The following is an 18,057-nucleotide window of genomic DNA, read 5'->3' as shown; positions in this document are numbered from 1 at the left end:
TCTCTGTGGGCAAGCTCTGTCTTTAGGTATTAAGGGGTGGTGATGGTGTGTGTGGTGAGGCTCTCAGGGCACAACACTGAGCATCTGAGAGGAAAAGTGTTTTGTGTTGGGTGATTCTGTCAACTTGACACAGGCTGGCGTCATCAGTGTAGGGAAACTCAACTGAGGTCATGCCTCCATAAAAATCAGGCTGTGGGCTGGCCCATTGGACATTTTCTTAATTAGTGATTTATGGGGGGAGAGCCCAGCCCATGGTGGGTGGGGCCACCCTTGGCTGGTGGTCTTGACAAGTAGACTGAGCCAGCTGGTAAGCAGCACTCCCCATGGCCTCTGTCAGTTCCTGCCTCCACCTTCCGCCCTGACTCCCTTCAGTGATGGAAGGTACGTGGAAGCATGACTTACACTGGGCCTGGAGGCCCACACTTTTAATCCCAGCACTCTGCAGGAGGATCTCTGTGGGCGAGCCAGGGCTACAGGGTGAGCCCTTCTTTTTTTTTTTTTTTATTTTTGGGTTTTTCGAGACAGGGTTTCTCTGTATTGTTTTGGAGGCTATCGGTCCAGCCCAGCCTCGAACTCACAGAGATCCGCCTGCCTCTGCCTCCCGAGTGCTGGGATTAAAGGCGTGCGCCACCACCGCCCGGCCGGGTGAGCCCTTCTTAAAAGAAGAAAAGCACTGTGACGACTTTACCCCCCCCCCCAGCAGCCTGCCCGCCCCATTTCTTCTCCTAAATGCTAATAGATTGTTCTCCAGCTTATTAAAAAAAATAAAAGCAAAAACAAAAACAAAAAAACCAAGGAAGGAAGAAAAGGGTGTTTTCAGCAGTTTTATTATTTGCACCCTGCTGTCCCCAGGACAAATTTAAAGTGTGTAGTCCTTGCTGCGGTTGTCTCTGTCACACGCGCCCTCTGTGGCTCCCAGACGTGTTCAGCATTACTTGCGCCAACGCTGTAGCTCTTGGGACAAACAGACAAATGTGAGAACCTGGGGGACCGTGTTTTACTGGCTGTTTCTATCTTTGCTTTCTATATTTTTGTTTCATAAATTTACAAGTCTTCTTGGGCCTAAGAACATCCTGCTTCCATCTTCAGGGATGAAAAATAACTATGTCCAGGTGAGGTGCATAACCCCAGCAGCACTCCAGGGGCAGAGAGGAAGGACAAGATGAACATGGACTACAGTGAGACCCCATCCCAATGCTTAAAATGTCATGTTGACCATGACCACTGCCAGCTGCAGGGGCCAAATAACCCTTTGGCTTGGTTCAGCTGGGAGCAAGCCCCACCTTTAGGGAGACAGGATTCTGTTTTTGGGCTTCTCATTTGTACTGGGATCCCATATTTCACGAACATCCCAATGCCTGATACAAGAGCTGGTGTCTGTGGCAGGATGCTCAGCCTGCAGAGGTACACCACAGGCCCACTCCTGCCGAGCCACCTGCCCTTCCGAGAGCCACCACACTGACTTCTCATCTGACATAGCCTAGGCTCCTGCCACCTCCTAAATGCTACGCTTTCTTTGGGTAGTCTATGAACTGAGACTTTTCTTTCTAAACATTAAAAGTAGATTCATTAAGTGTTTTTATTTTTTTGTTTTTTTGTTTTTTGTTTTTCGAGACAGGGTTTCTCTGTGGCTTTGGTGGCTGTCCTGGAACTCACTTTGTAGACCAGGCTGGCCTCAAACCCACAGAGATCCGCCTGCCTCTGCCTCCCAAGTGCTGGGATTAAAGGCGTGCGCCACCAACGCCCGTTTCATTAAGTGTTTTGCCTGCACGTATGTATGTGCACTACATGTGTGTCTGGTGTCTGCAGAAGTCGGAAGAGGGTGTTGGATTCCCCGGAACTGAAGTTAGGAATGTTTGTGAATTGACATGTGGGTGCTGGGAACTGAACCTGGATCCTCTGTAAGAGCGACCAGAGTTCTTAACCACTGAACCATCCTCTCTAGCCCCAGATCCGTTTTTATACTCTTTAAACCTTCTACTCCAAGTGGCAGAAAGCCCTTCTATTCCACTGTGAAAAAGGGGTTTGCAAGCACCAAGGAAGAGTTTAAAGCAGGAAAAACAAGCCAACCCGAGGCCTCGGGCCCACCACCCACATCACTAATGGGCAGTAAGAGCAGCCATGTAAATCTAAGCCAAATCTTGCAGACCTTTAATGGAGCCCCAGAGCCCCGGCGACAGCTCACCCATCAGGGCTGCCGGGTCCTACCCCCGGAGCCCAAAGGGAGGCGACTAGTAGTCAGCTTACTCAGGTGCTTGAAGCTCCAGTTACAACACAGGATGAAGTAGCCAGCAAAGAGCATCGTGAGGCCCCCGACACCGCTCTTCTTTATGGTGGTGTTGCACCTCACCCAGCCTGCGCAAGAGAGAGGTGGGTCACGTGGTTAGTGGCCGGGGCGTGGCCCAGTATGTGCACACTATTCAAGGCAGCCCCGCTATGGGCAGCGAACTCTGTGCCTACAAAAGTGCGGGCTAGACAAAGTCTACACATTTCCATAGACGACAACAAGGCCAAGCCACAGAGCCTGAGTAAATTCGAATCTAGTGTTCCCACACTGGGAGCTGGGTTAGCCTCTGGAGTGATGCAGAGGTCAAAAGCGACTGGTTAGCTGAGGTTCAGCATTGCCTGGGCTGATCACTGTGGGGAGGGGAGGGTTGGGGACAGGTGGCAGGGGTGTGTTTTAAGAAGTGACAGCTGCACAATAAATGGGAGCTACTGCTCTGTTAGCTTTGGGGTTCTGAGTGACCCCCAACTCTGAAATGAAAACAGACAGAGAATGACAGCCCACAGCGGAGAAACTCCTCCACAGGCCTGGAGCCAGCAAGAGAACCCACCAGTCAATAGCAGCGGCCTCACCTTCGTGCGCAGCTCCCAAGAGCCTCATTAGAGGGACGCTGGAAGTTGTAAGCGCCAGGGGTTCCGAACTCCTGCTATCAGCCGAACTTCGTCCCCACCAAGGAACTACGGTTCCAAACAGAAGTCACTGTGACAGTCAACCTAGAATCACCCCTTCCCACCACGCAGCCAGCCGCGCGTCCTAATGGGCCTTAGGAAAAGCACACCCCAACAGCTGGATCGATGGGCACCTCATTGGGCTGCAGTTAAATTACACACGGAAGTGAAATCTGACCCGGGACAAAGCTCTTACTGACAGAGACCTTGCACTGTGATAAATGCATCGCCTAACCCCCTCTGTGTGAACGTGTCTGGTCAAGCCACATTTTATCATCTGCTGAGATTTTAGCAAGAAGTAGGACTTCCTGCTACAGGCTGAGTACCCAGAAATGTGTGGACCAAAGAGTTTAGATTTTGGCCTGAAAATAATTGTGGGCCATCTACATATGTATAATGAGCTATCTTAGGCCCCATACCCAGAACCAAATACGGAAGTTCTCTGTTCTCTGCTCCCCTGCCCCACTGGCAACTGAGCCCGGGATCTTACACCTGCTAAAAATGGGTGTCAGGATGTCCTCTACCACCAAGCTGCGTCCACAGTCCCCAAATTCATCTCTATTTCTGGTGAATCTGTCAGATGAACACTGTCAACATATTCTGAAGACTTTCTTTAAAAGCATGCCCATTTTGACTGTGACCCACCACGTGGGATTAGGCTTGGGATAATCTCCTCCCCAGGATGGAAGATACCTATGTCGGTATTCAAGATGCTGTCATTGTGGATTTGAGCCTAGGGACAGTCAACACAGGTTAGAAATGCGTCTGTTCTCTGACCCTACTGCCCATGCCTCGACTGAACCTTCCTCTTTACACCGACACACAAGTAACGAGTAGCACCAGGAAAGAAGGTACGTGTTGCCTTTTCACATTTTTTCTCTGTGTTCAAGCCAGACAGTGATTTCTACCTGCCACGGGTTTCTGGTCTTGGCTTGGCTTGCCGGGACAAAGGATAAATTAAGATAGATGGGGTTGTGTGGTGCAGGCTGTGGTGAAATAAAAATGCTCAATGATTGTATGACATAACAATGGAAACAACACATTGGGGCTGGGACGGAGGGTTCAGTGGTTAGAGCACTTGCTCCTCCTGCAGAGGACACAGCTTTGGCTTCCCAGCACCCACGTAGTGGCTTAAATCCATTTTGAACTATGGTTCCTGGGGGTTGGACACCTCCTTTTGGCTTCCGGGGGGAAACTGCACACATGTAGTGCGCATGGCACATGAACTTGGCGTTAGTTAACACACACATAGACATTACCAAACACACACATTAAAAAAAAAATCAAGCTGGGCGGTGGTGGCGCATGCCTTTAGTCTCAGCACTCGGGAGGCAGAGGCAGGTGGATCTCTGTGAGTTCAAGACTAGCCTGGTCTACAAGAGCGAGTTCTAGGACATGCTCCAAAGCTACACAGAGAAACCCTGTCTGGAAAAACAAACAAACGAAATTAAAAAAAAAAAAGGTTGGTGTCCAAGGAATCACACAGTACATATTTGTGCAAGGTCAAAGTCTCTTAAAAGCAAACAAGAAAAAGAAAATCATGGGGCTGGAGAGATGGTGGCAGTGGTAACGAATGCATACTGCTTATGGGTTCAACTCCTAGCACAAGTCCATCAGCTCACAACCACCTGGGGATCTGATGCCCCCTTCTGGCCTCCACAGGCACTGCACTCATGTGCACATTTTACCCCAATATCTACACATACTTGAATATAACAAACCAACAAACAAAGGTCAAATCATAAAGCCTGGAGATGTAGTTCAACTCAAAACACAAAATATAACCTCTAGAAAGCTGCCACTGTTGGGCCATGGTCTCAGTGGTGCTGGGAACAGTGTGGTACCGTGACTCTGTTTTTCTCTAATTGGTCAAGCTGAGTTCACCTCCAGGTACAGGGTCAGGGGAACTTACACAAAGAAACTGAACTGTGGCCATGGACGGAGTGCAGAGGACACAGTCACTGTACCCACAGGCCTTTATTTTCTACCTGCCACCGAGGGACACTGAACTCTTTCCCATCAGATTTTTTTTTCTTTTTCAAGACTGTGTAGCCCTGACTGTCCCTGAACTCAGCGATCTAAATCCTCTGTGTCCAAGTGCCTGGGGTTAAAGGCATGGGCCACCATGCTCTCGGCTTACCCACTGAATTTCTAACCCTTAGGTCTCTTGCCAGTAAGAAACTCAACAGCTGTCAGGATCAGCAGCCGACCCCACTGCAACCCTCAACTCTCAATGGAGGAGAAGGGAGAAGGATACACTAACTACAACCGACTCTGGACTGAGAGCTCTCCTTGGTCAATTACGTCAAGTGCAGGGTAGCCTATGCAGGTGAAAATATGCTAACTGAATGAGAACGAGTAATTCTCACCCCTATTTCAAAGGCACCCTGGAGGGACGGGGTGGACCTTGCAAATGAGCCTGCTTACCTTTCGAGACACTTGCACCCTGGGAAGTGGCAGGAGGGGGCATCTGAGCCACCCAGTTCCAATGCTGAGGCCCCCTTGGCAACACTCCTAGGCCCACGTAACCAGGGTAAAGTTCGGGAAACCACTCCAGTCCCACGGGCCTGGGAGCAGCACCCAAGTCAGCAGCACCAGCAGCAGCAGCAGGACTGACAAAGGAGCTTTTAGACACGGTGTACGGAGCTGAATATGAAGGTGTGGGGTACCCTGTCTGGGCTGCATGGGGTTGGCGGAAAGACGTGGGATCCAGAACATCCCTCTTGTTTCCCACTAATAGAGTTATGGCAGGGACGTGACTCTGGCCATAGAATTGGGTTTTGTCTTCTGGGGGAGACTTCACAGCCAGGGAGGCCAGGTGCTGACACCCTGACTCTGGTACAGAGAGCCGCTTACTAGAAGTTCCCTCTGGTGGGGCAAATACGTCCAAAAGTGCAAGGGCTGCCTGTGTGTTTTCCTTTGGGGATGACATGGGGTCCTTAGCACCATGGCCCAAGCAAGACTGTTCCGGTACTTCTGTGGCTGACACGTTGTTCTCAGGATTTCCCTTGGTCTGGCACAGCTCTATTCCGAGGCCACGCTCCTGGTGTTCTCTGACTTGTGCTTTTCCCAGTGGAGCGGCGTGAAGGCCCAAGAGGAGTGATTCGGACTTTGTCAGAGTCTCGGCATTACCAGGGTCGAGAGGGACTCCTGAGTGGTCTCCATCACTGGAACTACTCTCTCTGATCAACAGCGAGGGTCTTCCTCCCTGGACCCCGGGGCTGTCATTCTTTGGAGAATGACAATCGCTGACAGGCACCTCTAGTGATTTTGCCAGAAGCTTCTGTCTTTGGGGATCAACTGTATCCAATTTCAGACTTGCAGAAGAAGCTGGTTTAGCATGATGTTGAATCGAGGGATATTTTTTACCTTGATTAGATAAAACTGGTTCCGTTGAGCCAACCAGTTCAGATGCTTTGGTTTCTGAGGGATGACGTGGACTTCCCTCGGATCCAGTCACCTCTCTGTCAAGTTCTCTCTGAGGAGAGGTGGCGTCCAATGCACGAGACTGAGGGGCCTTGCCTCTCTGCAGAACCACGTTTATCTTGGCGAGTCTCAGTGCTTGGAAGGAGGAATGACTTTGATCTTTGGCTTCTCCTTCCGCCTCCGTTGTACCTGCCGGCAGTGGAAAGGTGGCAGCCATCAGTTCTGGGCTGTCCTTTTCTGACTTCGGATTTCTTTTTGCACTCTCTGGCTCTTTCCTTTCAGCTTTGGTTAGGTCTCTTGTCGGCCTCGTCTCATTTTTAACATGTGAAAGTGTTGTTGGCTTGGACTGATAAACTTTTTGATCAGCAGATGTGGGTGGTCCTATCATCTTACAGTGCGGCAAGTGGGATTTTAATCGCTTAAATGGCTTCTTACAATAAGGACACGCCTCCATCCTGGGACCAGCATCACCCATCCTCTTTCTGGAGAGACAATGAAGAATACAGAGTAATCATTTTATGCATGGATTTTAACTTTCTAATAAACTAATACTTAGTCAAGGGAAAAGATATTTAAAAATGTCAGTCAGAGCTGGGCAGTGGTGTTGCATGCCTTTAGTCCCCAGCACTCAGGAGGCAGAGGCAGGAGGGTCTCTGTGAGTTCAAGGCCAGCCTGGTCTACAGAGCGAGTCCCAGGACAGCCTCCAAAACAATACAGAGAAACCCTGTCTCAAAAAAAACCAAACAAACAAACAAACAAAAATGTCAGCCACAATTCAGTTTTGTTATTTATGTTAAGTAAAGGTTGCCTGAATTTAATGAAATTGTTTAAAACCCTTAAACATTAAAAGGGGAGCTACTTATGGTTTTTAAGAGCAGTTAAGGGTTGCAGGATGTTTGATCACACTGTGTGAAGATGTCTAAGATGCCTAGGACACCTTTTGATTGGTTTAATAAAAAAGTTGAATAGCAGCTGGGCTTTTAGTCCCAGCACTCAGGAGGAGGAGGCAGAGGCAGGCAGATCTCTGTGAGTTCGAGACCAGCCTGGTCTACAAGAGCTAGTACCAGGACAGCCTCCAAAGCCATAGAGAAACTCTGTCTGGAAAAACAATAACAACAACAACAAAAAAACAAAAACAAAAACAAAAACAAACAAACAAAAAAGGGATTAATATCCAACAGATAGACAGGAGAGGGCAGAGGGCAGGTGGGACTTCCAGGGAGAGAGGAACTGTGGGGAGGGGATGAATCTGAGGTGGGAGATTTCCTGTGGAGAAAGGGGAAAGTTGGGTATACAGTACTGAAGAGAGATAACAAGCCATGTGGCAGAACACAAATTAGAAACTGGTTAATTTAAGATGTAAGAGCTAGTTGAGAATAAGCCTGAGCTAAGGCTGAGCTTTCAGAATTACTAAGAAGTCTCTGTGTCATTATTTGGGAGCTGGTAATATAAAGAAAGACCCTTTATAGTTAAGAGCACCTATTGCACTGCTATGCAGAGGACCCGGTTCTGTTCCCAGCAGCCACACCAGGCAGCTCATAACTGAATGGAAAAAATAAAAAGGAAGGACATGGCTGCTCCTAGGTATGGTGAACAGAAAGTTTATTGTAGATAAAAGGGAGAGCATAACCAGGGGTGGAGACATGCGGGGAGGTCCCTGAGCTGGGCCAGGGGTGGGGAGAGAGGAGAAGCAGGAGCGTAAAGCTTAAGTGCCTGGTGACCAAAATGGCTGGACTATACAGGAAGGTCATCTGGGAGAAGGGCAGCCCAGCCCCTCAGCTAGAGGGTTCAGGGTAGGGCAAGGGGTATCCCGGCCATACCCTGGAACAGGCAGGGACTGAGGGATGCTGGGAGAACCTGGCAGACAGGTCCACTTTAAATAGGCACCTTAGCCATTTGTCCTGGGTTTGAGACCTAACAGTTTGTAACTCTAGTTTTAGGGGAATCTGGTGTCCTCTGACCTCCTGGGGCACTGTGTGCACACGGTGTAAATAAACTTATATAAACAAATTCATGCAGGCACATATACATGTACTTAGTAAAAAGAGAAAAGGATGCCGGGTGGTGGTGGCTCAGGCATTTAATCCCAGCACTCGGGAGGTAGAGACAGGAGGATCTATGTGAGTTTGAGGCCAGTCTGGTCTACAAAATGAGTTCCAGGACAGACTCCAAAGCTATAGAGAAAGCTTGTCTCAAAAAACCAAAACCAAACAAACAAAAAACCAAACAAACAAAAAAACCAAAAGGAACCACCAAGTGAGTAGTCTTCCCTTGAAGCCTCTCCCACACAGGAATTTCACTCTTCTGGAACCTGTCCTTCACGGTTGGAGTGAGGAAGGACAACAGCATTCATGCAGGGCACAAGAACTGGTTAGAGCAGTTTCTAGAGTAACATAAACAATATTCACTGGGTGAGACTCAGGAGAACTCTCTTATCAGCTGGGGTCGAGGCTCAGTCCGCAGAGTGCTTGCCTGGCAAGCATGAAGCCCTGGGTTCTATTCCCAGCACAGCATGAAACTTGGTGCTGTAGTGGACAGACAGCCATAATCCAGCACTAGGAAGTGGTGACAGGACCACTAGGCTATCCCTGGTTAGTGACAGATTGACGCTAACCTGGGATTCATGAGATCCCTGAAAAAAAAATGGTGGGGGACAGTTCTTCTCACTCAGGAGAAATGAATCTCTGCTAATACTAATATTAGCAATGCATACATATGTAAACGTAACAATGCCCAGAAGGACAGGACCCCCACTTTCTTTCTTTTCTTTTCTTTTCCCCAGAGACAGAGACAGGGCTTCTCTGTGTAGCTCTGGCTGTCCTGGAACTTGCTCTGTAGACCAGGCTGACCTCTGATCTGCTTCCCTCTGCCTCTCAAGTGCCACTGACCCCAATTTTTTAGTTTTAACTTGTAATACAATTGATTACCGTGTACATACAAATTTGTACACTATCAATTGCTTGGTTTGACATTTTTTAAAAGATTGTATTCATTATGTATACAGTGTCCTGCCTGAATGTATCCCTGCATGTCAGAGGAGGACACCAAATCTCATTACAGGTGGTTTTGAGCCACCATGTGGTTTCTGGGAATTGAACTCAGGACCTTTGGAAGAGCAGCCATTGCTCTTAACCTCTGAGCCATCTCTCCAGCCCCTTAGTTTGAAATTTTTGATAAATGTTTATCATGTAAAAATATTTTCAAAAGCCGGCAGTGGTGGTACATGCCTTTAATCCCAGTACTGGGGAAGCAGGGGCAGGCAGATTGGGGTTTTGAGGCCAGCCTGGTCTACCCTGTTAAGTTCCAGGACAGCCAGGATTACACAAAGAAACCCTGTCTCAAAAAACCAAAACAAAACAACAACAAAACCCCCAAACAAAACAACAAAAAGCCCCGACTCTGAAACCATTTGCAACATAAATATCCATGCTTTAAATCAACCAGCACTTTATCCTTCATGAAATGCAAAACCACACACTGACAACAGAAGTGATTGACTATTAGTCTGCAAAAACGCACATGACAAAGCCAATCCATGGGCTTTCCAGTTGTAACAGTACCTTTTCCCAAATTTTCTTGAGATGGGATCTCACTACGTAGTCTTGTCCACCCTGGAACTTGCTAGATAGACCAGACCGGTCTCGAACTAACGTAGATCAGCTTGCTTCTGCCTCCTAAATCCTGGTGTAAGAATTCAGGCATTATGCTGGCCTGCCCGTCACCTGGCAGAATGCACTCAGGCAGTAGCCTGGTCAGCCTAGGGTTTCCGCGCAGGTGCAAATGATCCCTTTAAAAGAGAGACCACCGCCCACTTAGGACCTCTTTCTGCTTTCTCTTTCCTATTGTTGCCCTGGGGTACACAGGGCTTTTCCTGTCTCTCTCTTCTGTCCTCTCTCTTTACTCCCCCACCCTCCACCCCTGCTCCTTCCCTTCCTAATAAACTTCTCACTTAAGCTCTGTCTGCCTGGCATGTTTGTCCCTCCGCCTCGGTCACCCTCGCCGGCCATGGAATCCAATAAGGTTCTCCTCATGCTTCATCATAACAACTGGGATTACAGACTTGGACTAGTTACACTTGGCCCTGTACTCTACATTTTAACAAGGGACCCGTTTTCCTGCCCGACTTCTTGCCGTCGTCTCTCCAAGACCCTCATGTTTGTGGATCACTGTGTCTGGCAGAAACCTTGAACGTCAACTTCTGTAACGATCGGAACTTAGTGGAAGAGCTGATGTACGATGAGACCGAGTACGGAATCCTATACAAATAATTGAATTATGCCCCTGGCAGACAACTGGGGATGCTTCTGAAAACCCGGAGCGCACTTATTCGAAGAAGTAAAATGGAAAAACTTTAATCCGAGACCGGGTCCCAAGGAGCCCAGGCAGGCTTCGAACTCGTTTCATAGTCGGGGATGACTTTGACCCTTCTGATCTTCCAGCCTCCACCTCCCAAAGGCTGGGATGACAGGTGCCCGCCACGCACGCCCGGCTTGGGACCTCGTGATTGCCTCTGACCACGCTCGTCTCGCCACGAGCCCGCTCCGCGCTCACCGCCGCTTCCCCACGCCCGCCCACACCTTTCTTTCTGCCCGGCCTCTTCCAGCAGGTGGGCGGGGCCGCTACCGGTCGGGGCTGGGACTCCTCCGCTAGTCCATTCGCCTGGTCCGCGCTCCTCCTCCTCCTCTCTCGACCTACAGCAGACGTCGTGGGCACCAAGCCCAGCCCTTGGATACGCCACCGACCCGGCTCCGCACCGCTCGAGATGCCAAGTTCCACGCGGCGCTCCCTTCGAACTCGGGGCTCACCGGCGGCCTTCCAACCTCGGAACCCAGAACCCGTGGCCGCCCGCGTCAGTGCCTGGCGGAGCTCGCCCAGCCCTTTCTTTTGAATCCCCACCTCACAGAGCTTTAGCGCGGACACAAGGACCAGTCAGGGCCCAAATAGCTTAGTTTATTCAACTCCGGCTCGACGTTTACAGCTCGTCCCGGTTTGCCTTTTGGGCAGGCGGACGTCTCGGACACCTACATGGGGCCCTGGAAGTGCCCGGTCTGTTTGCCCTCTCCGGACGCGCCTCTTCCCGTGGGCGGGGCTCTGGGTAAGCGCGGCCGGCGTCCCGCCACTGCGCAGCCGCGGGGAGACGCTACCACGGCGCCTGCGACATGGGGGGGCGCGGAGGGGACGCCGGAAGTGGCGGTGGTACGGGTCGGCCGGAGGGGTGCTCTCCGCCCGCAGCCTCCACCCGCGCGGCAGCGGCGGCGGCGGCGGCCAGAGCCAAGGCCCGCGGGGGTGGGCGTGGCGGTCGTCGGAACCCAGCTCCGTCTGTTCGCTGTCGGCGCGGGGCGGCGCCGCGTCGCTCGCCTTCACCAGCTGCCATGAGCGAGCGCCTCCGCCCCAGGTGAGCGAAGGGACACCCCCGCCCCCCCCCCCCCGTCTCTCTCTGCGGGCCCCTCGGCCGAGGACCTGCGCCGTGGAGGCCGAGAGGGGCGCACGAAGCCGGGGGTGGTGCGAGGCTCCGTCTGCGTCGCTCTGCGGTCGGGAGGAGGCGGGCAGAAGGTTACGTCGCCTCTTGACAGACACCCGGACCCTGTCGGGGGTAGCAGCCGGGGAGAGAGAGGTGGCTCTCTGGAGTCCGGGTCTGGGCTCCTCCAACGTCCTTTCTCGGGGTTGCCGCGGCTTCTGCCCTTTCCACTTAGGAATGAGGTTTGTTCGGTCCTAGGAGACGCGCGGTTCAGGCGGGTGGTGGTGGTGGCGGCGCCGGTGGGGGATGGGAGGAATAGCCAGCCGAGCTGGAAGAGGCAGCCCCTCAAGAAGGCGCCTCGGAGGGGGCCGGGACGCGGCGGGGCGGGGAGCTGCAGGCGCCCCAAGGTCAGGGGAAAGGCGGAGGGGGGGGGTTGGGCTTTCACCCTGCAGCTGGGGAGGGCTTTAGGGCAGAGCGCAGCGCGGCAGCCCTCATCAGAGGGGCAGCTGGGCCCGGGCGGGTTGTGACCCAGCTCTCGGCTGTGGCATTATAACAGGCAGGATTCTAAACTGTTTGGAGGAGGAGCCGTTTGGCTTCGAGGCCGGAGGTGGATGGAAAGCATTGCGAGTTATGCTCGTTAGCCTCTCCCCTGAGCCCGGCCTCAGGCCCCAGGCGGCCTCTGAGAGCTGTAGGCCCCGTGCAGATGAGGTTTCTTTTTCCCTCCTTATTATTCTCGTCTTTCAAGAAGGTGGGAAGAAGTTTAAGTAGGGATGCTCGGCCTCAGAACGAAGAGGACCTGCTTTATTTCGTACTAGAAAGTCTCCCAGCTACGGAGCTGGACGACCTGTACATCACTAACCTGCACTTTTTTTTTCCTTTCTGTTTTTCTGATGAAGAACAGACTCAAGGCTCGTTGAAGTCTTATCCAGGTTCACGTCTCTTTATCCCATAGTGGTTTGAGGCTTCCAGGCGGATCTTAGGGTTGCCTTTTTATTTTCCCTTGATTTTTTATGTATATTTGTGTGTATGTACGTCAGAGACATTTATGTATTTGAGCGATTGTTTGCGTATATGTATGCATGTACACCGTGGGCGTGTCCGTGAGAGCCAGAGGAGGGTATCGAGTCTCCTGGAACTAGAGTTACAGATGGATGTCATCCATCGTGTGGATGCTGAGAACCAGTCCCCAGTACCCTGCAATGGCAACAAGTTTTCTCAATCTTGAGCCGTCTTCTCTACCCCTGTATCTTACTCTTTGTATTCGCTGATTGTGGATGTAATCACTTTTTTTTTAAAGGCTTATCCTTGATATAGTTACTTCTTGGGTTCGAGGCCCACCAACATGCTGAGATTATTTGGTCCAGTGTTGAAAAGGAATTGCTGATTTTGTTTATGTAGTAATTGTGACAGAAAGCATGTACTTGTGTGGACAAGATGATCAAACTAAATTGGAAATGATGGCGGCGGGCGGTGGAGGCCCACACCTTTAGTCCCAGCACTCAGGAGGCAGCCTGGTCTACAAGAGTGAGTTCCTGGACAGCCACAGAGAAACCCTGTCTCGAAAAACAAAACAAAAAATTGGAAATTATATTTTTATTTTTATTTTTTTTGGTTTTTACGAGGCAGGGTTTCTCTGTATTGTTTTGGAGGCTATCGGTCCAGCCTAGCCTCGAACTCACAGAGATCCGAAAATTGGAAATTATAATGTGCCTGTCAAAATTATAATTTGGTCTGTGGCACTGATGAAGTACCAAAAGATTTAATCTTACTGACTGAACATATATGGAGTCTTGATCTTGCCAATTATTGAAGATCATTGAAAGATAATTTATACCAAGTTGAAATTATGATCCATTTATAGTCACACCTTTAGGAGTGGGGCCTTCAGATACAGTAAGCCTGAGTTGACTGTCGTCTTTTGGGTTCTCTTGGAATGTCTCCCTTATCTGACATCCCCCAGTATTTTCTGCCAACAGATTCTTTTTTCTAGTGCTGTAGGCTAGGAATCTGAGTTTGTACTGATTGTAGATTCTTTTTCTCTAATTTACTCAAAGGGATCTTAATGTGTTTCCGTCTTCTGGTGACGTCTTTAAAATAAGCCATTTGGTGAAGCCAAACCTTTTTTGCCTGCTTTGCTCTTAACCCATGAGCTAGCTTGGCCCCCTCCAGTGTCCGTCTCCAAGTTAGTTCCTGTCTCTGAATCTGTCTCCTTAGTTACTAGATGAAGGGTTGAGCTCAGACTTTGACAGTAAACTCTGAAGGTTGTAGAAGGATGGGTAGCAAGGAAGCCTGCCTTACCACAGATCCCTAATTTTTACATATGACTTGGGGAAGAGACACCTTACAGAAAGAAACAGGGGTTCATTTACTTTTAAAGAAACGTTTGACATGGGCATGGTAGCGCTTGTCTTTAATCCCAGCATTCAGGAGGCAGACATGCTCTACTTACCAAGTTCCAGGCCAGCAGGCTAAACAGAGAGACCTTGTCTCTAAACAAACAGACAAATAAACAGAACCGTTTGAGAAGCAGTTTCTGTACTCTGTGATTACATCTGCTCAGGTTCCTGAAGAGAACGAGGAAGATAGGACAGAAGTGAAATAAGGAGAGTGATGGAGTCAGCCGTCCTTGGGCGTAATTAGATATCCAGCAATTATTTTTGCCTAGGTGGAAAGGAGAGAATCTAATCAGTTACAGGGTGCCTGGAAAAACAAAACGACGGTGGGACCGATTGTAGACCAGTGGGCTTGTCCCTTATTAATAAGGCTATTGGAAGCTTAGTGCTGCTAGCAGGTGATCTAATACAAGCCAGAACAACAAAGATGGAGACTGCATAGAGCTCATTCTTAACTCATTACCACCCACAGGGGCGCACATCTCACAGGTCCAAGAGATGGCACTTGTACCTCGAGAAACTGACATATCTCATGTGGCTTTCCCAGAGGTAGATGCGAACTACGGAGCAGCCCCTTGCTATTCTTGTTACGGGGAGGAAACATTCCCTGTTACAGATGAGGACGGCCAGTTTTGTTCAGGCTCATAAAGTTTGGTGGGAGTGACTCAGCAGCCCCAAGCATAACCAGCTGTTGGCATGCTGATAAAATAAAAGTTAAGGGGCCAGTCTTCTTACGGCCTCTGAGTGTTTCTTGGAGTGTTGCCTGATTCCAGCAGACATTGCTCTACCGATGCTGCACATCTGCGTGTAGAGTGCCATATTGGGATGAAAGCAGGAGCTTCTTGGTTCAAATTTGCATACTGATTTGTTTGTTATTTTTTGAGACGGCTTCACCATAGTTCTGGCTGCCTTTGTTGTAGAGTAGACTGGACTCAGATTCACAGAGGTGTGTGCTGGTTAGATTTATAATAGTGTGCCCATTTAATGGTTATTAAAACTTGGTTGTGTTGTTGGGCATTGGTGGCACATGCTTTTAATCCCAGCACTTAGGAGGCAGAGGCAGGCGAATCTCTGTGAGTTCCAGGACAGGCTCCAAAATAATACAGAGAAACCCTGTCTCGAAAAAAACCAACAACAACAAACAAACTTGGTTGTGTCTAAGGTGTAGCTCAGAGAGTCCTTAAGACCTAGCACATACAAGGCCTTGGTTTCAATCCAAGCACCACAGAGAAAACAAGACCCCTCCTCTCAAAAATACTATACCAAAATAAAAACCTGCTATTTGTCTTTTTGTAATTCTCAAGTTGTCCAAGAATGTGTAAGTGCTAGCCAGTCTTCTGGGAGAAGGGTAAGAAGTAGAAAGAGGATCTTACGTTATTGATGGAGGAGATAAATCATGCAGTCTTCAGGTTGGTCAGAATTCCTAGGCCTATCTGTAACTCCAGTTACAGGGGATCTGACACTCACACAGACATACATGCAGGCAAAGCACCAATGCACCTAAAATAAAAATAAATAAACCATAAAAGGGCCTATTTCCTCCTTAACTCATTGGCTAGTCCTGTGCCTTACATTCTCTTTCTTTCTTACACACACACACACACACACACACACACACACACACACACACCCATGGGAGGATTTGTAAACCCCCCAAAAAACAGTTTTAAAGAGTCCTCCCTGGGACTGGAGAGATGGCTCAGTGTGGGGGTGGGTGGAGCTGGGATTGACATGTGAAGCAAGCTTGCTTCTAATTTAAAATAAAGATAAAAACAAAGCACTTGATGCTCTTGTAGAGGACCATGTGGCAGCTCACAACCATCTCTAACTCCAGTTCCAGGGGATGTGATGCCTTCTTCCGGCATGCTTATGGCACATAGGCATATATACATGCAGGGAAAACACTCATTCACAGAAAGAAAAAAAGGTCAGGTCCAGTGGCCCACACATGTAGTCCCATTACCTAGATAGAGGCTTGAATTTGAGGGCAGCCTACACTAGTGAAAGCCTGCTTCAAAAAACAGTGGGTCATTCAGATGGCACCGAGAGATAAAGGTACTTGCTGCACTACCTGTCTGGTAAGCAGGAGAGAACCAATCACAGTCTTTTTTTGCTTCTCTTGTGCCTTGTATACACAATAAATAGCAACAACAAAAGCCCAAACAAAAGCCATGTTCTCAGTACTCCAAGCCTAATTCAGGGTGTAGAGTATAAACTCATTCTTAAGTTGGATAGCTGGGTAGTGGTGGCACAGACCTTTAATTCCAGTACTGGGGAAGAAAAGGCAGGCAGATCTCTGAGTTTGAGGCCTGCCTGGTCTTCAGTGAGTTCTAGGACAGCCAGGACTACACAGGGAAACTTCTGACCCAAAAAAGAAAAGGAAAGAAAAAAAAGTTAAATACAGGCTCCTGAGCCAGAGTGGTGATTTTGGCTTCTACTCAAAGCCATGTGCTGCATACAGAGAGCCCCTAATTGCACATGAGACCATTTCCCAGTGTAGATACTTAAAGAAATTCCCTAGCCCTTTAAAGAAAAAAAAAAAAGGTTTATTTATTTATTATGTATGCCTGCAGACCAGAAGAGGGCACCGAATTGAACTCAAGACCTGTGGAAGAGCAGGCAGTGCTCTTAAGCCATTTCTCCAGCCCCCTCTCTAGCCTTTTGTCTGTTCTTTTTTTGCTTTTCATTTTTGTTTCTTTGTGACAGTCTCTTTGTATAGTCCTGGCTGTCCTAGAACTCTCTGTAGAGCCAGACTGGCCTCAAGCTCAAAGAGGTCCTCTTGCCTCTGCCTGGTAGAGTGCCCCATCAGGCCTGCACTGCTGCCTTTTGCCTCTTGACCTTGGGAGCATTTTCATTGCTACTGATGCTGCCCTTTGGACATACAGAACTTGGTCAGTGCTGTCAAGTAGAACTATGTTTTACTGTTTAAAGAGTTTTTATTAAAGAAAAATTTGATAATTTTTTTCCTCACTCAAAGTTACCAATTCAGTTACTTAACCAAAGTTGAGGGCTAGAGAAATGGCCCAGCAGTTAAGTTACTGCTTTTACAGAGGTCCTTGGTTCAATTCCTAGCACCAACATGGTGATTATCTGTAACTCCAGCTCCAGGGCATCCAGTGCCCTCTTCTGACAGCCATGGACATCAGGTACATGTGTGCACATACATGTAGGCGAAACACTCATAAATAAATCTTAAAAAGGTTAACCGAACAGCTGATGACGTTCTGCAGAAAAGATCTGCAGACCTACAGAATCTTTGACGTTTTGTTCTTTGTTGAGACTTCTTTTTCCTAGGGTCTAAAAACAGTCATTTGTTTTTGTATTTTATGAGTTGCTTTATATTTTTAAGTAAAATAATTTAGGACTGGTTGTTCACTAGACAAGACATTTTTTCCCTGGCATATAAGGTTCAAAATGTCCTTTCATGCTGGGCATGGTAATGCCCACCTTTAATTAAACCCAGCTCTTGGGAAGCAGAGGCAGTGGGTTTGTGACTTAGAGGACAGCCAGAGGGGCTACATAGTGAGATTCTGTCTTTAAGAAAAAAAAGCTGGCTGCCGGGCGGTTGTGGTACACACCTTTAATCCCAGCACTCAGGAGGCAGAGGCAGGCGGATCTCTGTGAGTTCGAGACCAGCCTGGTCTACAAGAGCTAGTTCCAGGATAGCCTCCAAAGCCACAGAGAAACCCTCTCTTGAACCCCCCCCCCCAAAAAAAAGTTGGCTGGGCGACAGTGGTGGCGCATGCCTTTAGTCCCAGCATTTGGGAGGCAGAGGCAGGTGGATCTCTGAGTTCAAGGCCAACCTGAACTATAGAGTGAGTTCCAGGA

At 49.0% G+C, this 18,057-nt stretch overlaps 2 protein-coding genes across 7 annotated transcripts in view; one reads left to right on the top strand and one right to left on the bottom strand.

Annotated features, from left to right (window-relative positions):
• Nucleotides 1-811: 811 nt before the first annotated feature.
• CUNH17orf80 (chromosome unknown C17orf80 homolog) lies at nucleotides 812-12,831 on the bottom strand. Of its 6 annotated transcripts, none has more exons than XM_040750012.1 (5): nucleotides 12,696-12,831; nucleotides 5,380-6,860; nucleotides 2,857-2,961; nucleotides 2,186-2,355; nucleotides 812-954 (listed from the first exon to the last, which is right to left on the bottom strand). In XM_040750012.1, exons 2-4 carry the CDS (start codon nucleotides 6,851-6,853, stop codon nucleotides 2,189-2,191), a joined length of 1,746 nt encoding a protein of 581 aa, XP_040605946.1. In that variant the 5' UTR covers nucleotides 6,854-6,860; nucleotides 12,696-12,831; the 3' UTR covers nucleotides 812-954; nucleotides 2,186-2,188. The 6 variants fall into 6 exon arrangements, with proteins under 6 accessions (XP_040605946.1, XP_021082776.1, XP_005070279.2 ...); XM_021227117.2 differs by lacking the exon at nucleotides 12,696-12,831 and adding an exon at nucleotides 10,956-11,222; XM_005070222.4 differs by lacking the exon at nucleotides 12,696-12,831 and adding an exon at nucleotides 10,956-11,176 and having other exon boundaries at nucleotides 2,248-2,355.
• The window catches only part of Fam104a (family with sequence similarity 104 member A), a 16,257-nt gene continuing 9,737 nt past the window's right edge, over nucleotides 11,538-18,057 (top strand). The window contains exon 1 of the mRNA XM_005069964.4: nucleotides 11,538-11,773. Coding sequence (XP_005070021.1) covers nucleotides 11,538-11,773 — 236 coding nt within the window. The remainder of the gene's footprint in view (nucleotides 11,774-18,057) is intronic.

Source organism: Mesocricetus auratus, unplaced genomic scaffold, assembly GCF_017639785.1.
Source record: "Mesocricetus auratus isolate SY011 unplaced genomic scaffold, BCM_Maur_2.0 Super-Scaffold_100007, whole genome shotgun sequence".
In the NCBI taxonomy this organism is placed as follows: Eukaryota; Metazoa; Chordata; class Mammalia; order Rodentia; family Cricetidae; genus Mesocricetus; species Mesocricetus auratus.
This window is presented reverse-complemented; position numbering and strand designations above follow the sequence as displayed.